Source organism: Poeciliopsis prolifica, unplaced genomic scaffold (assembly GCF_027474105.1).
Source record: "Poeciliopsis prolifica strain line A6 unplaced genomic scaffold, Auburn_PproV2 SCAFFOLD016, whole genome shotgun sequence".
In the NCBI taxonomy this organism is placed as follows: Eukaryota; Metazoa; Chordata; class Actinopteri; order Cyprinodontiformes; family Poeciliidae; genus Poeciliopsis; species Poeciliopsis prolifica.
Window position 1 is genome coordinate 5,527,523 of NW_026562391.1, and position 23,693 is coordinate 5,551,215.

The window sequence follows — 23,693 nt, forward strand, 5'->3', positions numbered from 1 at the left end:
ATGCCAGGCCAAGAACTGAGACTCCGGAACCACACAAGGTTTATAACATGATGACGTTATCAGCGGTGGGACTATAATCTATGCATAACTTCTCGAGATCACGATTGCTTATGTAGAAAATAATTAATAGAACAACTTTAAAAATTGCATTGTTTAATTTTGAGACTCTCAAAAAGCTCCTTATTGTCAATGTGTATGAACAACTCCAGCACGTGATGCTGAATGATTTACATGATTGTTCCCTGATATTAGTGGAAATAATATTGTGTCATCTGTGATTTTGCTAAAAGCCAGTCTTTTTCTTAACAAATGTTTTATTCAACCTACAAAGGTGAGGTTTATCTTTACCGTCTCTGTGGAGGTATTTTGGTTTGCGCTCCTTATCAGAATTGTTATAATGCAGACTCATTCTTTAGTTTTCGAACAAGAACAGCCTGTTTGGTCAGCCCAAAGCATCTCATTGAGATTTAAATCCAGACTTTAAGTAGGTTACTCAAAACCTGTTGTTTTGTAAGCACGTTTTAGGTGAGCTCGCTGGTTTGTTTTGGATTGTTGTTTTGCTGCATGACCTCAAGTGGACTTGAGCCTAAGCCTAAGGTCACAAACTAATAACTGGACTTTCTCCTTTAAGGTTTTCTGGAAGGAAGCAGCGGAATTTGTTGTTCAGTCATTAACAGTGTTTCGTCCAGACCAGCACACCACCACAACCATGTTTGAACATAGGTATGATGGTTGAACCGGTGCCCAGAATATTTCCTGTTGTTGAATTGAAAACAGGTGAGGCCTGTTTTTCACTGATACCCAAATTTCTTTGATGATCTGAATCATTTAGGTGTGAGGGGAAAACAAAAAAAACCCCAAAATGAATCTGTAAGGCTGGAAATACTTAGAATACTAGAAATATATGTTTTTAGCATATCCATTGTGACTGTATCTTTGGAAACATCCATTGCAGATTTGAGTGTATTCCTATTGCTTGTGTTGGTTGTAGTCATGCAGATTTCAGAAGATTGGCTGAGACGATTGCTTTGAGCCTCCAGGAACAGAACCAAAAGGAGAACATTTCAGCCTGTTAACAATCCTGACAAAAAGGCTTAAGTCTGCTATTTCAATACATATAAATGCAGAGTATGTCGCTTGATTCTCATTGGGTTGTGTCTTTAGTCCATCAACCCAATGAGATCATGGCAAACAAAATAATTAAAAATGTAGGCCAACAGTGTTTGTTTGTGTTCTTTGTTTTTTCTTTGCGGGCCCGATTCATTTGTTTGTTTTTTTCATGAATGTTTTATGATTGAAGAGAACTTTTCTTAAAAGGTTCTCATTTTCACTTGAAAATGATTAGTTTTTTTTTTTTTTCATTTTAAAACTTCAGCATAATATTTTAAAAAGCCAGTCTATTTATCAAAGATCAATTGTTTGAAATGCTAATAGCAAAAATAGTAAAAGTTCAAATCAATGCACGTCAACACGCTCAGACAGATAACGCTTTCGTTCCAGGGCATTGATCGGATCCATGAATTGGCAAGGAGGCCTCCCAACCTTGAAGACTTTGAGCACCAGAGATAAACCATCTAAATACAAGTGAAACCAATGCTGTTGATCATTTTTTTTCTATTGTATTATGCATTAAAACACTGCTTGTCCACCATATGCTTTGGTCATTTGAATGGAGAATGAAAATTCATTGTTTATCTACATTTGGCTTTGCTTGCATAGCTTCATGGGTATTTTTTGCGGCTTAATCCCTATCGTCCCGTTTGCTTAGCGAATCAGATGCTGAAAGTGGTGCAGACAGCAGTGGCATGTGTTGCAGAGTGTTTTGAGCTACAAACTAGCACACTTTGTGACTTCACACCCCAGGCCATAGTTTCACTTTTGCTTGGTTATTGTAATTTGGTAAAGCCTCGTTCTTCTCATTGTTCCGTGATGTGATCACCATTCAGCAGTTGCGACACTCACATGACAGAACTGCACCTGACCACAGGGGCATTCATTTATCCCCACTGGTTTCCCATTGATGCCTTGCCTTATGACTGAGGCCCAAAGGAATCTCCACCCAGGGGACCTTTCAACAACAAACGCAGCCAGCTACAACAGCAAGCTGCTTCTCTGAATGAACAACAATGTCTTTCCAGCAGTGTGTGTGTGTTAGAGACTGTACTGTATGTGTGTGTGAGTTTAGTCAAACACCACTGGCTAGTAGCAGCAGAGTGACCAAAGGCCTTTAATGACAGTTAGGGGCTGGAAGAAGACATTTTTAGACTTGTCTTCAAGAACTGAGATGTCCACATGTAAAGCGCCTCGGGCTGCGTTCACACCACTTCAACTGTCCCACATTCATTCGCACAAGCTACCTGGCCACCTTGAAGTAGCTCGTGCTCTTCCCTTTATTAGACGACGGGTTGAACTGTGTCTCAGTCAGATGTCAAAGCTCGGGATACCATTTTATTACATGACTGCTTTAAACATCTTCACGTCTTCCTCCCTGACCTGTCCGCTGTGTTTCTGGGTCTGAACACCTGTATTCCACATTGGAGCTGTGCTATGGCGTTATGGTGCATTTGTTTTGTGCCACACATAGAATTCAGCTAAAAGGTTCACTGATGTCTGACGAGACCATTTTCTACACGATTGCTGTGTCTCATATAACTTGTTAAAAAAAAAAAAAAAAATCAACTTTTTTGGTTTTTCTCTTGCCGCTCTTCCATACAAGTCAGATTTTCAAAGTCCATGACAAAGAGTTAGCCTGTTGACAGACTCCTCCGACTGAGCTGTGGCTCTCTGCAGCTCTTGTAGCATTCCCACATGGCTCTTTGCTGCTTCTCTGAAGAATGCTCTGCCTGTCCAACTCAGTTAGTCGGTGGATTGAACAGCACTCTGCGAGATGCTAAAAGCTTTAAATACTGCTTTATGACTTAACCTTCCTTAAACATGCACTTACACTGTAAGAATTGCCTTCACAGAATAGCTGTTTTTATAAAAAGATTAAATAACTGAATCTTTCTGACTGTAAGTCGCTGTGGAGTACAAGTCGCATTAGACAAAAATGCGACATCAAGAAGAAAAACACGTGAGAATCAAAGGAGTCTAAGTTATATTTAATTTGGAATTGTTTAGCATCAGAGAAACTTTGTGTTAATGATATGACGTGGTGACACATTGTGTCCACTGCTTTTCTACAAATTCACTTCAACTATCAAACTTGATTTGGAAGTCTGCTGGCAGATTTTGATGCACTGATATCCGTGTGTTACATCAGGTGATCAGGAACAGCTGTGCTCTGCTGGCAAAGTGTGCAGCAGCGCAGAGCAGAGACGCATGTAGTACATCCACAGTGATAGACAGGCAGTTGCATTGCATGAAGTGGTAACACCGTCTGCAGAGTCATTAATGTTCGTCTTCTTGGTAACTACCAAGGTGTGGAAATGTAGCTGCTCTGTTCACAAACCTCAGCAGGTGTCGAGCAGTTTCAAAAGGTAGCACCATCGGATAGACATGGCTATCTATATTCACTAGAGTCGGAAAATCTGACAAGTTAGCGCAGATCACCAGAACTTTGGAAACATGTACTTAAAGTATCCATCTGTACAGACAGTCCTCCACCTCTGGCCTGCTTTTCAGCCTGCAATTAGCTTTCCTCGCCACTGCAGACAATAATGTTTAATCTTGGGTTCAAGTCCACAAAGCATGAGTCAAAAAAAAAAAAAAACGCATCATAAAGAGAACAAAAAACCATACAAGTCTCAGGATCTGAAACTATGAAAAAAAGTAAGATGTTGCAATTGGTTGCATCATCTTTTACGAAGTCGTGTCACAGTAAAGGGTGCTTAGTGTAGAGTCAAGCTATACTTTTCAGATTTTTAATTAGAAATAAAATGTTGAAAACCTTCATTAACTTTCCTCCTTTCACCGCAGAAATGTGAAATCCCCACCAGATACACTCAAGTTTGTTGTAGTAATCTTAGTAATGTTGGCAAAGTGTGACAACATTCAAAGGGCTTCGGTACTTTCGCAGTCACACTTAAGATTAAGCCAGATATTGACCACATAAGTACACGCGGCCGGTACAGCGAAACTGCAAATGGTTCAAAAAATCAGTTATGATTTAATGTTGCAGTGCAATCATCCAGGATTGATAACTTGCCAACTGGTGAAAGAAGATGGCACAGGATTAATACAGAGTATTTTAATGGTTTGCAGTAAAAATCATTGTAAAATCTAGCAGCGTCAAGAAGACTTTTTTTCCTAGGTGCTGTCCACAGGGGTTGGTTGTTATGCAACATCCTTCACACCATCTAAGCTTTCAAAAGAAGTCCATTTTCTATTGATAATGGCAGAGCCAAGTTAAAGGCACTCGCTTGTCTGTCCCTTAGAACGAGATTGCGCAAGTGCCACAATGGTGTCCCATTTAAAGAGGGACGCCACTGGGCCTTCTATTAATGGCACTAAGGCTTGCTCTGCTCTGGAAGGAAAAATGTGACAAGATCTGCACCACAATCAATGTTGAAAGAATGAAAAAACTATCAAGAAGTTTTTTGAGAATTGTATACATTTCTAAGCAAAAAATGCTTTATGCTTGCTTAAAGCATTTGTCAGCTTGCTTACTTTATCCGCACAGTGGGATAAGGCATTTCATTTACTGTCTGATCAACGAGACCACATTTAATCTATTTTTTTCGATTTTCCAAGCAGGACAGATGCAACAAGTTGAACCTGGGATCAATTCTCATGTCTTTTCTCATTTTGCATCTATCAGTTTTTTGTGATTTTCATAAAAGTCAAAGCAGCTTCTTAGTCTGCAAAACGTCTCTGCGGCGTTATTTGTGCCATCACTTTAATGCACAGAGTGGACATTGATCCGAGAACATATATCTGTGTGAACGAACGATAAGTTGAGGTGTGTGTGTGTGTATAGGTCCACTACACGCTCGCTCAGCAGTATTCTGGCCCATGCTCTCTGACAACTCCTGCCTTGCCAGACGCCTGTCAAACGTGAGATGTCTACTGCGCTATTTGATTGCGCAAAAAAAAAAAAAAAGCCCGCCCTGAACGTGCTCAGGGCAAGAAGTTGGGTCCTGGACAAATTTGAGATTGAGGGACAGTTGGATTCACCTGGGTACATGTGTTAAAATATTCCACTTAGACGCAATAATCAAAGTTTTACCCTTTGTGTAAAAAGCACCCCATTTTATTACTCCCTTTTAGAGCAGATTCCAAGGGCTTTTTTGATGTCTGCAAGACATGTATGAAGTTTCCATGTGTGAAGATTTTAGCACAACTGTGAAGTGTCTTAATTGAGGTTAGCAAAGCATCTCCAGTGGAGCAACTGCATTAGCCCCACTTTGCGTCTAACAATGGATGGCTTATTTCCATATTTATCTAAATGTTGTATAGTAACCCTCTCTGGAGTTACTTTATCTGTATCATCTCTAATACTAGAGTATAAAATTGTACACAAACACACACAGACAGACACGTCTCCAGATAATACATCTCAAACCTCAGAATTATGTCACCGTGGGGTGAACTCTGATTCTGCTTATGAAAGCGGGGGCTATAAATCCTCGGTGTATTACCAGCATCAGGGTAAAGTTTTTATCCATGTCAGTGGAAAAATGGGTCAGAAACTCTGATCCTTTTTTTCCACTAGAGGTAGATTTACGAGAGACAGATCATCTTGTTGGTTCCCATCACCCTAACATTGCACTATATTTGTCGGTGCTCAAATAGTAGGAAAAATAGGGGGAGAGTTAAAGCTGGGAAGGGGAGGGGTGTTGCAGTGATGAATGTCTACAACAGATATTGACCTCTCATACTCCCACCCCGATTTTCTAAGTCTTACTTGACTATTTATAGAAGGCAAAACTGCGCTATGGAAAAACATGACAAAGCTGCATTCCATAAATAAATCTGGGAACGGTGGAAAAGAGCACGGGTTTGTCTCTGAAGGCCTGAATGGAGGTTCTCAGGCTTTCCTTCAGCATATGATGGATGCATTGATGGACTACTCTGAGCAAAACATGTTTTCAATGAGGATGTATTACATAAATGTAATGTTTTTTTGTTGTTGTTTTACATCATGTTATAATGTTAATTCCTCATCAAAATTATACCTGGAGTGTTACTTTGATTTTTTCCATGCATGTTTCAGAAATCCTTGAATTTCCCCAATGCTCTCTTTGACAAACCACTGTCTGTTTACACAAAGCTCCGCCCCGCAGCTGCAGTCTCCAAGCTGCCCTTTCGCCTCACAGAACACTCCTCCCCCACGCCTTCCCCATTAAGCTCCTTCAGACTAGTGGCAGCAGGAATTAGCAAATGCATAGTTTAACTGGAAGTCTGTTCAGCTCATCATACAAACGATTTTCCAGTTCAGTGTTCCTAAGAATGATTGTTAATGGTATGATGGAGGAGCATTGCTGTGATGACTGAAAGAAAGAGCAAAAGCCTTTTAAAGAGTCAGAGGCCCAATTTCAAGGCGTCAAATTGCGAAATCAAATTTTCTTTGTGTCATTTTTGATAATAGTTTTTTTTTTTATATATAATAATTGAAGGAAATGTAGTTACTTGATTTTGCTATAGAATGGCATTATGTGCCTGGAAAATAAATAATACCTCCCCTTTAAAAATTGCCTTTCAAATATCATGCTGACAGCTAAACTTTCCCAGAGGAGGAATTTTACGGATCGTAGCATCCTGTTGACCACCAGTGGGATTATTTTTCCTTTTTTCTGACATGTTTGGGTCAACCATTTGGTTAAATACCCAATGATTTCACTGCAGAAAGGTCTTCCTCTGGCCCTGATAAACTGGTTGTTTCTCAGCACCACTGCTGAGCCAGGCCAGATGATTAAATGCATCATCTGAGCATCGCTTCCCGCAATGAAGAACATCTACAGGAAGCGGTGTCTGAAAAGGACTGGGAGAATCATCAAAGACTCCAGTCACCCAGCACACAGACTCTTCACCTCACTGGAAGTCTCTGGAAGGCGCTACAGACTACGGACTAGAACCACCAGGTACCGGAACGGTTTGTTCCCCACAGCTGTTTACACTCCTGAACTTCAACGATGGCTGTATTTTCATATACACAACAACACATGGACTGATATACCACTTGCTTACCTGCACTTTTAGCTATTAGTCATTACTGTATATATAGATAATCTACTCCTGTTGTAGTATGTACACTCAGAGCCTGTATAAACATATACTTAAATGTTAGCATATTTTTTTAAAACGAAAAAAACTTCAAAGGACATTTGTAATATATTTTTGATTTTCTTGATGGATGCAAACTGCATTCCATTACTTTGTACTTGTGATGTGCAATGACAATAAAGTTGAATATTTTATTCTAGAATACTGCTTTCACCCGGACCTTGGGGGCGGGCTTATGGAGACCAACAATCAATCAAAATGTTGTGAGCGCCATGTTGAAAACCGCTCACATTTTTGATTGGCATAATAGGCAAAAAAAAGTAAAAACACATTAGCATTCAGTTAACCTGTGAAGAGTGACACAAGCTGATTGCCTCTGATCTCGCTGCTGTTTATTTTAATATCAGCGGTCTCTGAGTTTAGGCAGGGCTGATATATTTTCTACCAACCCAGAAACGCCATTTCAGACTCGGCACTCAAACACAATGATGACGTCACTGGGTGGTGGAAACAAACGCGTGTTCAACTCCCATTTTCCAACACTGCTGGTGCGTTGGAGGGAAAGTCCCAAACTTGGTTCTATTTCTGAAAGAAAGTAGTTTGGGTTTTCACAACCAGAGAGACATTTTGGTGTGGTTTTATTTGTAAATTAAAATGCCAGCTTTTCCAGCTACTGTTTGGTCGTCCCTCTGTTGTTGCATAAGGTCACAGTTCATGGAGAGAGTGTCTGTTTCTAGCGATCAGAGGAAGAGAACGCTCTTGATAGGTCAGCAGTCAGTCACAGGCAAAACATAAATTTTCTCATATCTTTTGGTTTATTTTTTTAACAATCTTCCTGCATGAACATTTCTATTGTAAATCATTGAGTCCCAGAGATTTATATTTTAGGAAAATATATTTATTTCCATAATAATAGCGTTGAGATTTAAGTTTAAAAAAAATTTAATTAGAAGTTGTCACTTACAGAATCAACATTGCTCCTATTCGTAATTTCACCAAGCAGTCCAGTGGCCATTTGCATTAGCTGATTTAATGCAAACACAAGGTTTCTGTGCATAACTTGTAGTTGTAAACACTAGAATAAAAAAGAAAATTCAGAAATAAGATGGATTTATTAGGTTTAGCAGACAGCTGCTTACTTTCTCAGAACCAAATTCTCCTCCTGGACAAGACAACCCGGTTGACTTAGGAAAATATCTACATCACTTCAACCAGGTCTTCTTTTGTAAAACATATGTACATATTTTTTTATGAGTTTTTTTCTTCTTTAAAAGAATCCTTTTTATTTTGCACAGAATGCATTTCAAAGGTTTGAACGTTGAGAGCTGAAACTGAAACTCCAGTCACAGTCCGTGTTAGTATGCAGGATTTAATCACAAATTGTTGTTTTGTTTTTTTTTATCATTCACTTTAAAGAGCATTTTTGACCCATATGAACATGCATCTAAATCAACAGCAGCGAAGGATGTGCATACGAGTAGTTTGACCCCTCCAACATTGCCTCTGGCTAAGCCTACAGGCAACCTGCTGTGCACTGCACATAGCAGGACTGCGAGAGAAAAAAGTTTGATTCCTAAGAGAAAGTATTATTTTGAGAACAAATGAAATTAAAACAGAAAACAGCTGAGAAAGTTTTGAATGCCCAACAAATCCGCAAAAAGTCCACCCATATGACACCTGCCTGAACTTTACAGATTTAATATTCTATTAGATTTTTTTTTTTTTTACTGTAAGTGGAAAAAATATCTTTAATTATCAGAAATAAAAGATGGAAAACAAATAATCAATACAATGGGATCTAATTTATTTAATATGACTTGTTACAGGTGTGATGATTTAACATTTTCAGAATTAAAACTTTTCACAGAGTAACAATAGTATAGAAAGCTAATAGCTGGTTGTTAGTAAAGCTTGCAGTCAGCTACTCAACTGACATGTGCAATTTGAGAAGGGCGCAATTACTGGAACTCCATTGGTTTCTTGTGTGCATTTTTGGTAATAGAAACATTTCAGATACAGCTGGATTTGTCTTTGAAGGCAGCCGAGCAATAGTACACAGCAACAGGTGTGGGAGGGGCAGGGATGTGGTATCGTGCTCCACAGAGGCATTGATGACTGCATTAATGACTTTAAAACAAAATGTTATTGGGGAAGATGTTGATGGTTTTTGAAAATGTAGCTCCTTTTTAAGCATTTTAATAACGGTAACTAGCCCGAGTCTCGTTGCATCTTGGTGTTGTTTCCCTGGGGTCACATATGATACTCAGAGTAGAACGTCACATCATTTTGAGGCTGGAAATCCAATTTTTTTACGTTTCCTCAATACATAAATGTTAGCATTCTTTGGTTAGTGGTTATCTCCTTTATGAGTCACATACCAATACTACAACCGTGACTTTGTGAATTGATTGATTTTGATAGTTGGATTGCAGACCTTTAGATTATTTTACAAGGTTTGATTTTCTAGTCAGAGTTTAAAACAAGTAACTCAACTAAGAGAATTGAACCCCTTTCTGTTGTTGGGCCTGTACATCAAACTGAAAAAAAAACAACAACAAAAAACATTCTCTACATGTGACTAAAACACTGGTGACATAACTATTACTTACAGAGCTGCTCTACAAATAAGCCATTTGTTGACCTAAATGTTGTATTTTATCTTGGTTCCTTAATGTATGAAACTGAAAGCGGGCTGACCCTTGGCCCTGTTGTGCTCTGGACGACCCAGCATGCATTCAGCCTCAGCCCAGCTAGACAGCCCAGATGTCAGTGGTGGGTTATAGGACCCTAGACGACTGGTCTTCACATGGACACACTTCGCCTGAGGCCACTGGCAAGTTCCAAGCTCCAGACGCTCAGCCTCCACTGTGTATCTCCGGTCCTTCACAAAAACCCACTGCCTCTGCAGCAGCTGGGAAGCTCGGAGGCGAAAAAAAACAGCATTGTTTTTATATTTTAAGATTTTCATCATGGTAGGGAAGCTGCGTTTTGCATTTTTCTTGTTGGCACCATGTTGTTAGTCTTTGTAGAAAACTAGAAAGTATGTGCCGCTCGTAGTGAAAAATATAAAAGTAGTGCTACTGGGCTAAAATGTTTGAATGTTTTAGGGTATGTGTGTGAGATAGAGGGTACTTGAGGTTATAATTGGTAACTTTGCAGGTTTTTAACTACATTTTAAAAATTCAGTTTAGATCTGAGATATATTTTTAAAAACATATGAAGTTAAATCTCCATAAAGGATGTCATAGAATCTTGATTTATTTATCCCATTGAGAAGTACTTTTAGTTCTTTTTAGCTTGAGGACAATAAAGTCAATATTTTGATGTGGCTAATGCTGAGTGACGTTGGACTATCAGGTTAATTGGTGTGTAGGATATGTGTGTGCATATTTGGGCTTTGTGTTACCAAAGGAAGTTCCTTTGGACCAATGGAGAAAGACCTCCATTGGTCCAAGTAACCCTGAAAGGATAGGCAGGTATAAAGAATGAAAGGGTGAATGCTTTTTCAATCAAAAATAATATGGCATTATTGAATCATGATTATAAAATCAAACACAAATATTTATGTCAAAAAGTCACATAGTTGGCTTTCTGTTATATTGTCCTGTCAGATAAGATATAGGTCTTCAACGCCATCAACAGAACCTCAAATATTTGCTTTGTTGGTTTCCATCCATCAAAATATGTCAAGTAATTTTTAATTGTAATAATGTTTTTTGTAACTGTTATGCGCTGAGATAAATTTTCCTTTGCACCATCACCACCAGCAGCAGCCCGAACCACTGATACAGCACAGGATAGATCTGTGTTTTGATGTTGTTTGCTCTAAATTATGACTCTACCGTCTGAATGTTGCAGTTTAAATTGACCGGCGAACATTTTTCTAGTCTGTCATTGTCAAACTTTGATGAGTTTGTAGCCTTGGTTCACTGCTCTTAGTTGACAGGAGGAGCGGCTTTCAGGCTCTGTGTGCTCATACGGGTCATTCTGCATGTGTTGTCTGTAACATGGTTCAGTGAGTTAACAAGGTCTCTTTGTTTCCGTATCTGCCTCACCCTGAATATTTTCTGTTTTTTGAAATATTTTATGAGATGGTTGGGTGCAATCAATCAATCAAATTTCATTTGTATAGTGCTTTACATCCTAACAAACACAACACACAAAGCCATGCAACATAGACTCAACAATCAAAACATGGCATTAAGTCAAATGCCATGATGGAATATGTAATTGATTTTGTTTTCAAATACAACTCTAAACAGATGGGTTTTTGGTCGAGATTTTTAAGAAAGTCAGTGTTTCAGTTGTTTTGCAGTTTTCTGGAAGTTTGTTCCAGATTTGTGTTGCATTGAAGCTGAATGCTGCTTCTCCTCGTATGGTTCTTGTTCTAGGGATGCAGAGCAGAACAGAACCAGAAGACCTGAGAGGTCTGGACGGTTGATACAACAACAGCAGGTCTTTAATGTACTGTGATGCTGAGCTGTTCAGTGATTTATAAGCTAACAAGAGTATTTTAAAATCTACTCTTTGAGCTAGAGGGAGCCAGTGTAGGGACTTTAATTGAAGTAATGTGTTCCATCTTCTTAGTTTTGGAGAGAACGTGAGCAGCAGTGTTTGGGATCAACTGCAGCTGTTTGATTGATTGGTTGGACAGACCTGTGAAGACGCTGTTGCAGTAATCAATGCGACTACAGATAAACGCATGGATGAGTTTCTCTAGATTTTGTTGAGATATAAGTCCTCTAATACTGGAGATGTGCATCCCAGAAGAGCATCAGTTTCTGAAACAGTCAAACCAGCCCGTCTGACAGCAACAACCGTGTCACATTCAAAGTCTATTAAATCCCCTTTGATAGCATTGACTTACTGTAGTATCTATTGCATGTACCTCATAAAGGGGCTAGTAGTAGAGAACATATGTGGCCATAAATACAAATTCTGAATATACCGGATCTGCTGCAGAGATTTGTGGGCAAGAATCAAGGCACACTGCCTTTCATGGAGACTTGGTATGGTGCAAGCTATTCACTCCGACATATCCCTGGATAAATATGGAGTTCTGTGACTTCCAGCATGTAGACTAGTATTGGGAAAACATTCTGTGTATAATTTTTCCTTTGCCCTTTGTTCCATGGAGAAATTTCTTTCCCTTTACATCGCAGCTCGTGGGACAGACTCTAAAATAAACAGTTAATCTTTGCATAAACATGCTTTTTCTGTGGTATTTTCACAGACTGTCTTTCTTTTCATTTTTGATGCTGTCTGTGTTATTCTTATTTTAAAGTGATGACCTTTGGTGGTTCCAATTAAGCACTTCAAAGTTGGTAGGGAAAGAAAGAGGAAAGAGACAGGTCGGCTGTGTGTGAGTGTGTATGTAAGAATGTGTGTTGTCATGATTGCTTGAAGAGCAAAGGTTTTCTTGGGTATTCCATGCTTTATCAGCTGGCTTATCTAAAGGTCAGAGGTCAGCTCTTATGTTCCAGATGAGGCCAAGGTTTTCAGATTCTGATAAAGCTGGATGAAAGCGTCATGTTCTCCCACTGGTACTCAACAGGTTGCCAGGTTTTGTTGGTGAAGCCTGCTGTGTTTCTGATGAGTTCAACTCATTTGTTTTTCTATAGATTGAAACCATACATTTTTTAATGTAATAATAGGTTTGGATGCCTGGATAGAAAGGATTTATTGATCATAGATAAAGTAAACGCTTCATTGAAAAATACGTCTCAGAGTTTACACTTTAGCGTTGCAATATTTAACTCTTGAGTATTTGTCTATTCTACAACTACTCAAGAGTATAAGTTCATCTTAGTTGTCTGTGAAAACCCATGTTATATATTCAAACAAGTCAAACCACTTATTATATACACTGAGTAGATTAATTTAGATTACAAGTTTCTGGAATCTTCTTGTCAGCTCTGATCTTAATTTTGTCCAGAGATTTCCAATTAAAATTAGTTTTACTGGGTCATTCTAACAACTTTATTTTCAGCAACCTGATAGAAGGCAACAAACTCACATTTTAGCCTTTTTTTAAATTTTATTTTATTGGCTTTTTCTGCTACATGTCATCTCCTTTTCTTTATTTGTTACCCCAAAGTCATTTTAAGTTATGAAGCAAAACCTACTACATGGATTATCTGTTTTGATTTCATTTAGGGATGCGCCGATAAGAAAATAAATATTGCTGATATGTCCGATAACCTATACCTATTGCTATTGTACATGTTACATTCACTGCCCCTTCATCAAAATGAAAGATATGACCACGCAGTCAACTTCACTGTTACTTTTCCGGTTTAGTTACAACTTCCCACAATCCTGTGCTGCATCACTATCACTGGCACATAACCAAACAAATACCGATTAACCAATCTCCTCCCCTGTCCCTCCAGAAACAAATATCAACAAGATGGAAGTAAATATTGGTTGTTCACATCAACCCAGTTTTATTTATTGGTCTGATACTGACAGGCTAAGAAATGACTAATATCAGTCGATGCTGATATTAGTGCCTATAACATTTTTAGAGTGGATTACTTAACTTGTTATGGAGATTTGGTGTAAGCTTTATGCCAGTAAGTTCGCTATACTTATCAACTTTTCCAAACCCTTTAGTGACTTTTCAAAAAAGAGTCAAATCTAATGTGCTCACAACTTAAAGTGTATGTAAATAAACCACATCAACAATCTCAATTGCAATTGCTCCATTCACAGTGATTCAAAATGCTCCACCAAGCAGCAAAAATAACTGAATAAACTGGTAGGATTTTAAGAGAAATGCAAGAGGACATAATAAAACAAAGATATTTCCCAACAGATGAATTCTTGTCTCTTGCAGGAGCAGGAAAAGCATAGCAGACCTCTTTCTACTAGCTGGCCAGCAGTGTGCAGCAGCAGGTGGGGAAGGGGTATTTTGTTTCATTTTCATTTATTAGTATATATGACATCTGTTCCCTGTTGAATATTATGCAGAATTTAAAATGCAGATACAAAACATCACTACAGCAGCCGGCAAAGCGCCAGACTTAAGATTGTGCCAATTAACAGATTTAAAAAACGTTCTCAAATGTTCTGATGGTGCAAACTCAGCAGAAAAGATGCAAAGTCACTTGTGGGAAGATCGTGTTTCACTTTAATACTGATGAACGGTCTCTTTTATCAAGGGAACAGTTTGGCATATTTTTTGTTCTGAACTCAGACTCAACCTGGAACATTTGAGGTTGTCCATTTTGTTTCAGCGTAGCTTAGCACAGCCAAAAAACGTCTCACATGTCAACATATTTACCAGTATTCTCCTGACTCTTGGTATTTTTACTGCAATGTCACGAGTGTAAAATGGATAAAATTACACAACAACCCCATCAGAATTAGTTTTTTCCTCTTTCTGCAGCAGTGATGTCCAAATTGTTTGCCCTGGCAGCCAAAAATGACAAATTTAAACTATCAGCTGGCCACAAAATTCATTAAAGTAAAAATGCAAAAAAGTAGTTTTCTGTGATCTTTCTGCAGCATGATTTGTGAACTTTTTATGCATTTTTTGTGATTTACCTGACCTTTGAACTAAAACCTGCAGCATTACCCTCTCAAATGCATCTTCTATGATAAACTACGCTAATATACATTGCGTGTAGTGTGCTTCACGCCTATAATCAAATGTGGTTCTAAAGCTTATCTACAAAAAAGACTAGAGTATATTTCTTAGCGAATAAAAAAATATATATATAAAGCAATCGCATCAGCCTATTTATGTTCAATCTCAAGTTTCTTATCTTCACCTTTAAATGTTGAGTTCATTCAAAATCAAGATCGCTAAGCTGGACAGTGTTGTCTTGAGTATTAACTTATATTCAATCATCATATATTAGAATATTCATTTCAATGAGACTCGTTTGTCAGGTTAAAGGTACTTTTAGTTTTCAGTTATTGAACATATATTTTGTTAAGCCCAAGTTTCTGTGTTAAACTAAATAGAGGACAGACACTGACACAATTATAAATAAAAGCTGGACTATATAAATGGCCAAATAATTAACAGAATGATTTTAAAAAGAAAAAATGTATCTTGTGTTTCAATATTTAACTGACATCTATCATTTATTTCTTTTTGTTCACTTCCAAAAATTACATATTAAGCGCATATTACAAATGTTACTGTTTACAAAAATATCACTTTGCTCACAGATACAGGTATGTCCTCAATAGTTTCAGTTTAATTTATTACCACAAATATTTGTTAAAAAAATGGGAAAAAATGTAGAAAAAAAAGGTGCGATTGTATTACGTTTCCCAGCCTGTCAGCCTGACGTCACATGTAGACGCGTTGTCATGGAAACCAATGACAGCCCCGCGAGAGCGTAGCATAGCATCGGGAATTAACACAAAACAAATTCACGAAAAAGTAGGTAAAAACACCAAAGTGACCGCCTGAACACTCGCCGTGGTTGACCAGCTCACTTAAAACACATGCACTCCTGGTTATCCGCCAGAAAAAGTGTGTGTTTTGTGTTAATCAAGCCGAAATACTCCGAACTGCACAGCAAGGGTACGCGATGATAAAAGTTAAGCTAGCATAGCTAACGTACGCTCCACTTCCTTATATTTATATAAAAAATATATACATATATATATATATATATATATATTTAACTTAACACTTTTTACTGACCTGTGAAGTGATTCCCTTGGACCTTGTTTTCAATTAATATAAAAACGTTGCGTTCCTACTTCGGATTCTTAACTCGCTTGTGTCGTTTTCCCGGCCACCGACTCAATGCAAGGCAACGGCGCAGTGAGTCACGTGACGTCCCAATCCGCCACGTCACTGGACTTGCAGCTGACGCGTTGAACGCAGCCGCTGCCGAGTTACTGTCCGCACATGGGTGCGGGCACATAAACAAAAACAGAAAGAAGCAGGAAACATTGGGCCAGAGTTGGTGGGGACATGTCCACGCCAGCCCTTCAGGAAGTGACGTGTGTTTTACAGCTCACCGCTCTTAACGAAGACGGCGTACGTGGAGGCCGTGCTTCCTCTCTTTGTAATTACATTAATTAATGTCTTCAGGAATCAATCTGAAAACATGTCTTCCATCTATTTATCACCTGCAGCATTCTCCCTTTCAGGCCCGGTGGGCCCCGGTGGGATGTCTCCCGGTCGTGTTGTGGGGAGGCGGAGGGCCGCAGTGCGATAAAAACTCTTAAGTAATCAGCATTAGGGTCTCTCCATCCTGCGCCACTGCGGTCAGAGCGCCGGCCAGCTGAAGCAGCATCGACGTCGCTGCATTTCTCCACGCAAGCGTCCATCTTTTGTTGCACAACCAGGTGCACGTGAACCGGCAGGCTGGTCCTTGACAAGTCTGCTCACACAGAGGACCCCTCCGCCCCCACACACACCCCAGCACTCCCTCGCCGGGTCTGTTCCTGGAGCTCAGTGAGAATATCACCGGGGTGGAATGGAAACTTCATTTTGCGGGGGCTAATATTAGCCCGGGCCTCTGGAAAATTCCTTTTAAATGATCGCAAGCTGAGAAAAAAAAAAAAGAAAAGAATTTGTTTAGTGTTTTGCCTGACAGCTATTCTCCGCTGCAGTTCGGTGTTTCAGACGGTAGCGGAGAGCGGGAGGGCCCTGGGAACACAGACGTGACGTGACGAGATGTCGGATCCTGTCTCTTTTTTTGCCTGAAGTTTTTAATATTTATCTATGCCTTACATTTGTGATACCTGACAGAACTGGCCATGCAACCATGATTGTCATGAGATTGTTTTTTTGTTTTTGTTTTGTTTGGTAATAAAAACCCAGAAGCGTTTTTTGTGTCAACCGGTTTTTATCCCAGTAACCTGATGCTTGAACTACATCTGCTTTGTTTTATTACTATATAACCCTAACTTGACAACCTGTGTGTGTATATTTTGCTAGGAACATCCCACCTGGCCATAGTTCAGAGGGTGAACAATGAAGGCGAGGGAGACCCCTTCTATGAGGTTCTGGGAATTGTCACCCTGGAGGACGTTATTGAAGAAATAATCAAGTCAGAGATCCTGGATGAGACTGACTTATACAGTAGGTCTCCCTCTCTAAGCTCACAAATAGTTCAGTGTTTGAATGTAGAGATGTGTCAAATGAGATGGTGTCGTTGTACCAAAAGGTTTGTCGCCTTTCGTCACGTTTCAACCAGTGTTTCATTTCATATACCGACACAGGCTGGCGCAAAGTTATGAACTGTTTCAAAAAATCAATAGTAAAGATTAATAGTGAGGCCTGTTGCGGCGAGCAATAAGCCAATCGATCACATGATGAATTAAAACAAGCACAATAAGTTCCATTTCTGTTTTACTTTTTTCTGTCTTTCTACTAAAAACCGGATGACAGAAGTCTTCAGTCTGGTGCTTTGGGCTCAACTTGCCCTTTTTTTAAAAAAGACAGTTTTGTTTATAGAGACTTCATTATTCAACTTATTAGTTGTTTCTGATGTTTTGTTCATTTATTGGGGAGGTTTTAAAAATGTCTGACAGTTCCAGACTTAAATGTTCATTAGAATTGAAAATGCATTGATCTTTGAGAATGTGTATTGCGTTATTGTGCCATTACCATTATCTTAATTGAAAATTGTCGTTTATTGCAATAACTCCTGGGGCAATTTATCGTCCAGCAAAATTCGTTATCGTGACAGGCCTATTGAGAGTGTGCAAATGTGGTTTTTGATCCCCATTTACTCTGATAAGGCTCAATAAAATTCAGTGCAACCAACACCATTCAAAAGTCATCGAGTTAAAAATTTGAGTCCAGCTGTGTGTCGTGTAATCTCAGTGTAAATCCAGCTGTTTTGGGAAAGACACAAAGAGCTCTGGTTATGAACCAACAGCATCAGGAACACAGCAGACAGAAAAGCTACGATTACATGGACTGGATACTTATGTGTTGGAATGATCCAGTCTGAGTCCAAACCTAAACTCAATGGAGATTTTGGGTCAAGGCTTAAAACTGATGTTTAGAAATTAGAAATGAACTCCCACTGACCCGTTGCTGGGTTCCACAAAAAAAAAAACAAAAGAGCCAAAAGTTCAACCTCCTGTGTGAGAAGCTGAGAAAGACTGGTGACTGATTGCAGCGAAAGATTGTTCTACAAACTATGGGCACAAAGGAGCCGATCACAAATCCTCAGATTTTAATTTGAAACAGATTTTTTTAAAAAAAGATTCATAATTTTCAGTCTTCTCTGTTTTATGTTGATTAAACATATAGAATCCCACTAACATTTACTGGCTGAACCATCATAACACGTAAATACATAAATAAATCACTCACTGAGCTCGACATTATAAGCAATCTGTAATTTTGGTTACTTTCTTGATTGCCTTCCTTAATTTCTTATTTTACTTTGGTCTGGCTTGCTTTTTGTGGCCTAGTTCAATGTATTGGATCTTTTTTTTTATCTGGTAAAATGTGACATAAAATGATAAACTATTCAAATCTTTATAATGGAGGTAAACGTGTGCAGCAGTTTCTGTTGCACACACACATTGTAGTTGTTTCATTTAAGTCTTGCTGTCAAAAGCATCAGTCAAATTCAAAAATGCATGTGTATATCCTAGAGTTGTGAAAATAATAAACTTTATATAAAAAGGGACATTGTACAACTCCTACATAAATGTCACTATGTGAGGCACTTTACCAGATAATAGCTAAAGTAATATGCATCTGTAGTCCCTGGACAAGTTACAAAAATAGATATACATCTATTCTATATATAGATATGTGTAACATTATGGCATACAGTGTATGGTTCAAAGAGCACCAGAAATTCATACTAATAATGAAAATATTTATGACTCATCAAAATAATTTTCTTACCAAAAGAAATCAGCATGGGGTGGAAATAGTTTGCTTACAGGGACAAAACAGACATTAACTAAGTCAAAAATAGCAACGTATAAGTGTGGGAATTGACCAGTGCTCACAAATTGAGACATACCGTTACATATAATTAGATTTCCACGTGGGTTAAAACAGCTCTCTGTGGCATTTGATACTGATGCACATCTTAAGCCACAATCTTAGTTGTAAAAGCCATTTTCTCATCATATTCAGCTACTTATTTGTGTGAAATTGAGTTTTAAAACTTTTGGATATACTTTTGCTCCAAAGCGTTTGCCAAGGTAATCGCAAGGTAATTGTTTTGGGTTGAGGTCTTTCATGGAACGTATTTACTTTCAATGTTTCTTTGAAAATAATGATTTGAAAATCTATGGATTTAAAAAAAAAAAAAAAACTATTACTGGTGGAATATCAACCCTTTACTAATGCGTTACACTAAATCCTAACACATGTGGCTTTCTGTAATGTCAGGAATGTGGTAAGAATGTGGTGACAATGTCGCCCAGTAAAAGTCTCCTTTTCTGAGAAAGCGGCCACGGCTGCTGTTCCAGAAAAGCCAAAGAGCTTTGGGTAACTCCAGTTTAGGCACCTTGTGACCTGGGACAACCAGCTCGCTGTCCGTGCCTCACAGTGATGTTTTCCTTGCTGGAGGAACGGCTTCAGGTTGTGTTTTCATCTTTTCTCCTCAGCCGACAACAAGACGAAGAAGAAAATCACCCATCGGGACAGGAAGCAGGACTTCTCGGCCTTCAAGCCCACTGACAATGAAATGAAGGTTAAAATATCACCTCAGCTTCTGCTGGCTGCCCTGCGTTTCCTAGCTACAGGCAAGTAGGGCTGCGTTGCTGCTTGACTTCCCCCAGTGTGCCCTCAGCTCCTAAATGTGGGGAAGGTGTGTGTGTGTGTGTGTGTGTGTGTGTGTGTGTGTGTGAGTGTGTGTGCGCGTGCGCGGGCTTTGAGTTTTGGCCGTAAAACTCCGAGCCCCAAAGGAGGAGAGCGTATGTGTGTAGAATGAGTATCTGCGTGTACATGAGTGTGTGTGAGGGAATGAGCTGTGTAAAGACTCACAACAAGCGTGTTGGTATGCATGTGTGTGTGAAGAGGTGGAAGGCTCCTTGAGCGTGCTGCACGGGACGGGATGTCCACAGGCTGTGTGGAGAGATCCTGAAAAAAAAAAAAACACAAAAAGAAAGGGAAAAAAACGCGGGCGTTCATTTGCTTGCATGTCATGCACCGAAGGTTACACGTTGCAGTCTTCGCTCGCAGCTTTAAAAACACCACCCTGTTTGCTTACACTCCCTCCTCAATGACATCACATCCAGTGTTTTTGGCCTATGATTGCGGTTCTCACACAAGTCGACATACTTGGGTGCTCGCTGGTGTAAAATGTGAGGCATTTCAGCAGCTTTCCCTGGGGAAGCCGAGCAGGCGGCAGCAGGACGGTGGAGTTGTAGTACGACGGCAGCGGCTGACGGTGCCTCGTTGCATTTGGATTTGCTTTCGAACTTTGACCTTGCGGCTAAGCGTTGATTAAGTTTCTCTAAAGGCTATTAGGGAGTTTAGTTCCTCTCAGCGGAGCCCGCAGCCAGCTGACACACATCACCGCCGCTGAGTTGAAGGAGCTGATTGGCCCAACAGGTGGCTGAGGCTGACCAGTTGCTGTTGGGATACACACTTCCTCATTTCTGGTCCAGTTTGTGTGTGTAGTTTTATAAAGTGGTGGCGATCAGTATTTCTTGAGGCTTCTGAACACACTGGCTTTGTTTTCCCTCATTTTTCTGTCCACTTTCAATCGCTTGGTCAGAACATTTATGGATAACATTCTGAAACTTAGGCTGAGCCACCGTAGTTGAGAAAAAACCCGACACAGAACATTCATAAAAAATATTATCTGATTTTGGAAAAGAAAGAGACAATATTTACCTGGAAGGCGACTGCTGGAGTGTGGATGGCAACTTATCTTATGCTAAACAGAGTTAGGACCAGTGGATGGATGGAGTGTAATGCCTGTTTGTTGTTGTTTCTAGGGTGGTCAATATGTACTTTTGGTACTATTGTGATAATAATAAATATTATGAATAAAAAAAACAAAACAATTTATTATGTTTTTTAGGTAACAGTAGCTGCATGGCACAGCATCCTCAGCACCATAATCACCGACTGGCCACCGACTTTTAATATGTGTTTGTCACTAAGCTGCACACAGTTACTGTATTCGATCATGTTTTTGAATTTACTCATATCTATTGATATTTCCGTGCAATATGTGGAGAAAATGCAAAAATAACATTTGCAATCATAACACCAATTTTGTTTTTTTGCACATGACAACAATAAAGTACTTAAAATAAGCTCATTGAAACATATGTTAAATACCTAACAAATAAAATAACTGTTCTTTTCAAAAGTCGCTTTTTATCTGAAAAACGAGCCTCATCAGACCTCATTTTGATTTGTTGAGTTTGACTCTACAGTGTTTAAGCTAAGGCCATGGCACTTGAATTAGATTTAACTTCAGACTTTGACTAGGCCAATGCTTTTCTTGCATTTTTAGAGCTACTCAGAGAAATTTCAAACATTTCAACTACATTCTTGATGGTGTGATTTGGATCACTGTGCTTAAGCTTCAGATTATGAATTGATGGATGGGAATACTTCAGGATTTTCTGGTACTTTTGCACAATTCGTTGTTCATCTCACACACACACACACACACACACACACACACACACACACACACACACACACACACACACAACCACTTTTGTGTGTGTCTGTTGACACAATTATTGTATTCTTTAATATTTGACTGTTTTTTACTTTTTGAGCTCAATTTGTCAACTTAATGTTGCCTGAAGGGATGTCTTGATTCTGAAGGTCTGACATTAGTCAGACCTAAAATCCACAGGATGTTTTAAAACATTTTAATTAAATTTAAATGGAACTGAAAAACAGAAGAAATCTTTAAGTTTTACTTGAAGCACTGTATGTGATAAACTGATGGGTGCTGGATCTCTTTGGTATTTTGTGGGACGTTCATATTTTTCTCTTTGTTACGAATATCTGACAGTATCCTTCTGCTCTTGCTCCTTAGGCTTGACTACTCTCCTATTTGTTTGCCTGCTTATTTTGTCTTGTCTTGCTGAAGAAAACTTTTTAAAAGATCCTTGACAGGGTCAAGTGCTGTTAACGAAAGCCATTTTTTTGACTTTTTGCAGGGGAGTTGCAATAGAAATTTCGTTGAATCCTGTTCAATGACAATAAATGCTATTCTATTCTATTCTTCTATTCTATTCTATTTATTTTATAGGTTACAAGCAAGTTTAGCATGAAAATGGACGTTGTAAAACGATGCTTTTTCAGAGATTAGGTTTGAAGAAGGGTTGGACTTGGGGTCAGAAGTCGGGATGTAATTTGGTTCAGAAGGGTTTAAAATAGGGTTCGCTACCCTCTACCTGTATAAAGGTAAATTGGAATCAGGGTTGGAATTTCACATTAAACAGAGGTAAATTGAAATAAATAACACAACTCAGTAGTAGTTATTTCTGTGAAATGAACAGCGTTCTCCTGTTTCAGAACACAGGAAGATGCACTTGAAGTGACGTCACTGTCTTGTTTTGTCTCCACGGTTAATGATGGCCGACCATCCGGGGATTAAAGTTTAAGGCTTTTTACGCAGTACATTAGTGCCCCCAGGTGGTCAAATGATTATTAGCTGAATTAAGTAAAAAGTGGGGGGAGTCTGTCTCTGTCCATCGCAGGGCAACACAGAGACAAACAGGACAAATAACCACACACACACACACACACACACACACACACACACACACACACACACACACACACACACACACACACACACACACACAAGGACAATTTACAGAAACCAGTGAACCTAACACAGTCCATGTGTTTGGACTGTGGGAGGAAGCTGGAGTACCCAGAGAGAACCCATACATGCACAGGGAGAACATTCAGAAAGATCCCAGGCTGGGATTTGAACCCAGGACCTCTTCCACTGTGCAGCCATGCCTTTTATCCTTTAAGAGGCCTTGGCATTCAGCTGTGCTTTTTTCAAGAAGGCACTTGCTTTGCTGCTGTGGAGCTTCAAAAGTCTTGTTCTCCTCTAGACAGATGTTCAGGACCCAGCATGAGGGTGTCTGTTCATGTGATTCAGAAAATGTAGAAAATATCCACTCATTGTTTTCCAGTTTTGAATGAATATCGGCTTATACTCGTTTGTTTTCCAGTTATGTCTTGTATAAAAATGTTGTCCTGTTTAACCCATAAAGTGTGAGGTCTTTTCAGAAACCGCTTCACAGTCACCTGACGGTCTCTTTTTGTCCAAAACTTGGTTTTTCAGAGCTGGAGCCGTTCTTTCCGGCGCAGATGTCAGAAAAGATCCTGCTGCGATTGCTGAAACTCCCCAACGTCATCCAGGAGCTGAAATATGACGCCAATAACAAGCGGGCAGCAGAGCACTACCTCTTCCACAGGAACAAGCCTGTGGATTATTTCATCCTGATCCTGCAGGTGCGCATGCAGTTGGGCACAAAGGAGGGAGGAAAAAAAGCATGATTTTAGTTCAAAAAGATTTTAATCCAGAATGATTACCATTACCAGAATTAACCAGAAATACCATTTACATTTAAAAGAG

The 23,693-nt window shown here is 39.2% G+C and overlaps 1 protein-coding gene and 1 long non-coding RNA gene across 4 annotated transcripts in view; one reads left to right on the top strand and one right to left on the bottom strand.

Moving 5' to 3' along the window:
* Positions 1 to 15,933, bottom strand: part of LOC129366891 (uncharacterized) — a 50,831-nt gene extending 34,898 nt beyond the window's left edge. For both annotated transcript variants that reach the window (XR_008606659.1, XR_008606658.1), the window contains exon 1: positions 15,830 to 15,933. This is a non-coding gene — a long non-coding RNA (uncharacterized LOC129366891). The remainder of the gene's footprint in view (positions 1 to 15,829) is intronic.
* The window catches only part of cnnm2b (cyclin and CBS domain divalent metal cation transport mediator 2b), a 52,467-nt gene that overhangs the window by 21,472 nt on the left and 7,302 nt on the right, over positions 1 to 23,693 (top strand). For both annotated transcript variants that reach the window (XM_055040925.1, XM_055040926.1), the window contains exons 2-4: positions 17,078 to 17,221; positions 19,726 to 19,863; positions 23,400 to 23,569. In XM_055040925.1, coding sequence (XP_054896900.1) covers positions 17,078 to 17,221; positions 19,726 to 19,863; positions 23,400 to 23,569 — 452 coding nt within the window. The remainder of the gene's footprint in view (positions 1 to 17,077; positions 17,222 to 19,725; positions 19,864 to 23,399; positions 23,570 to 23,693) is intronic.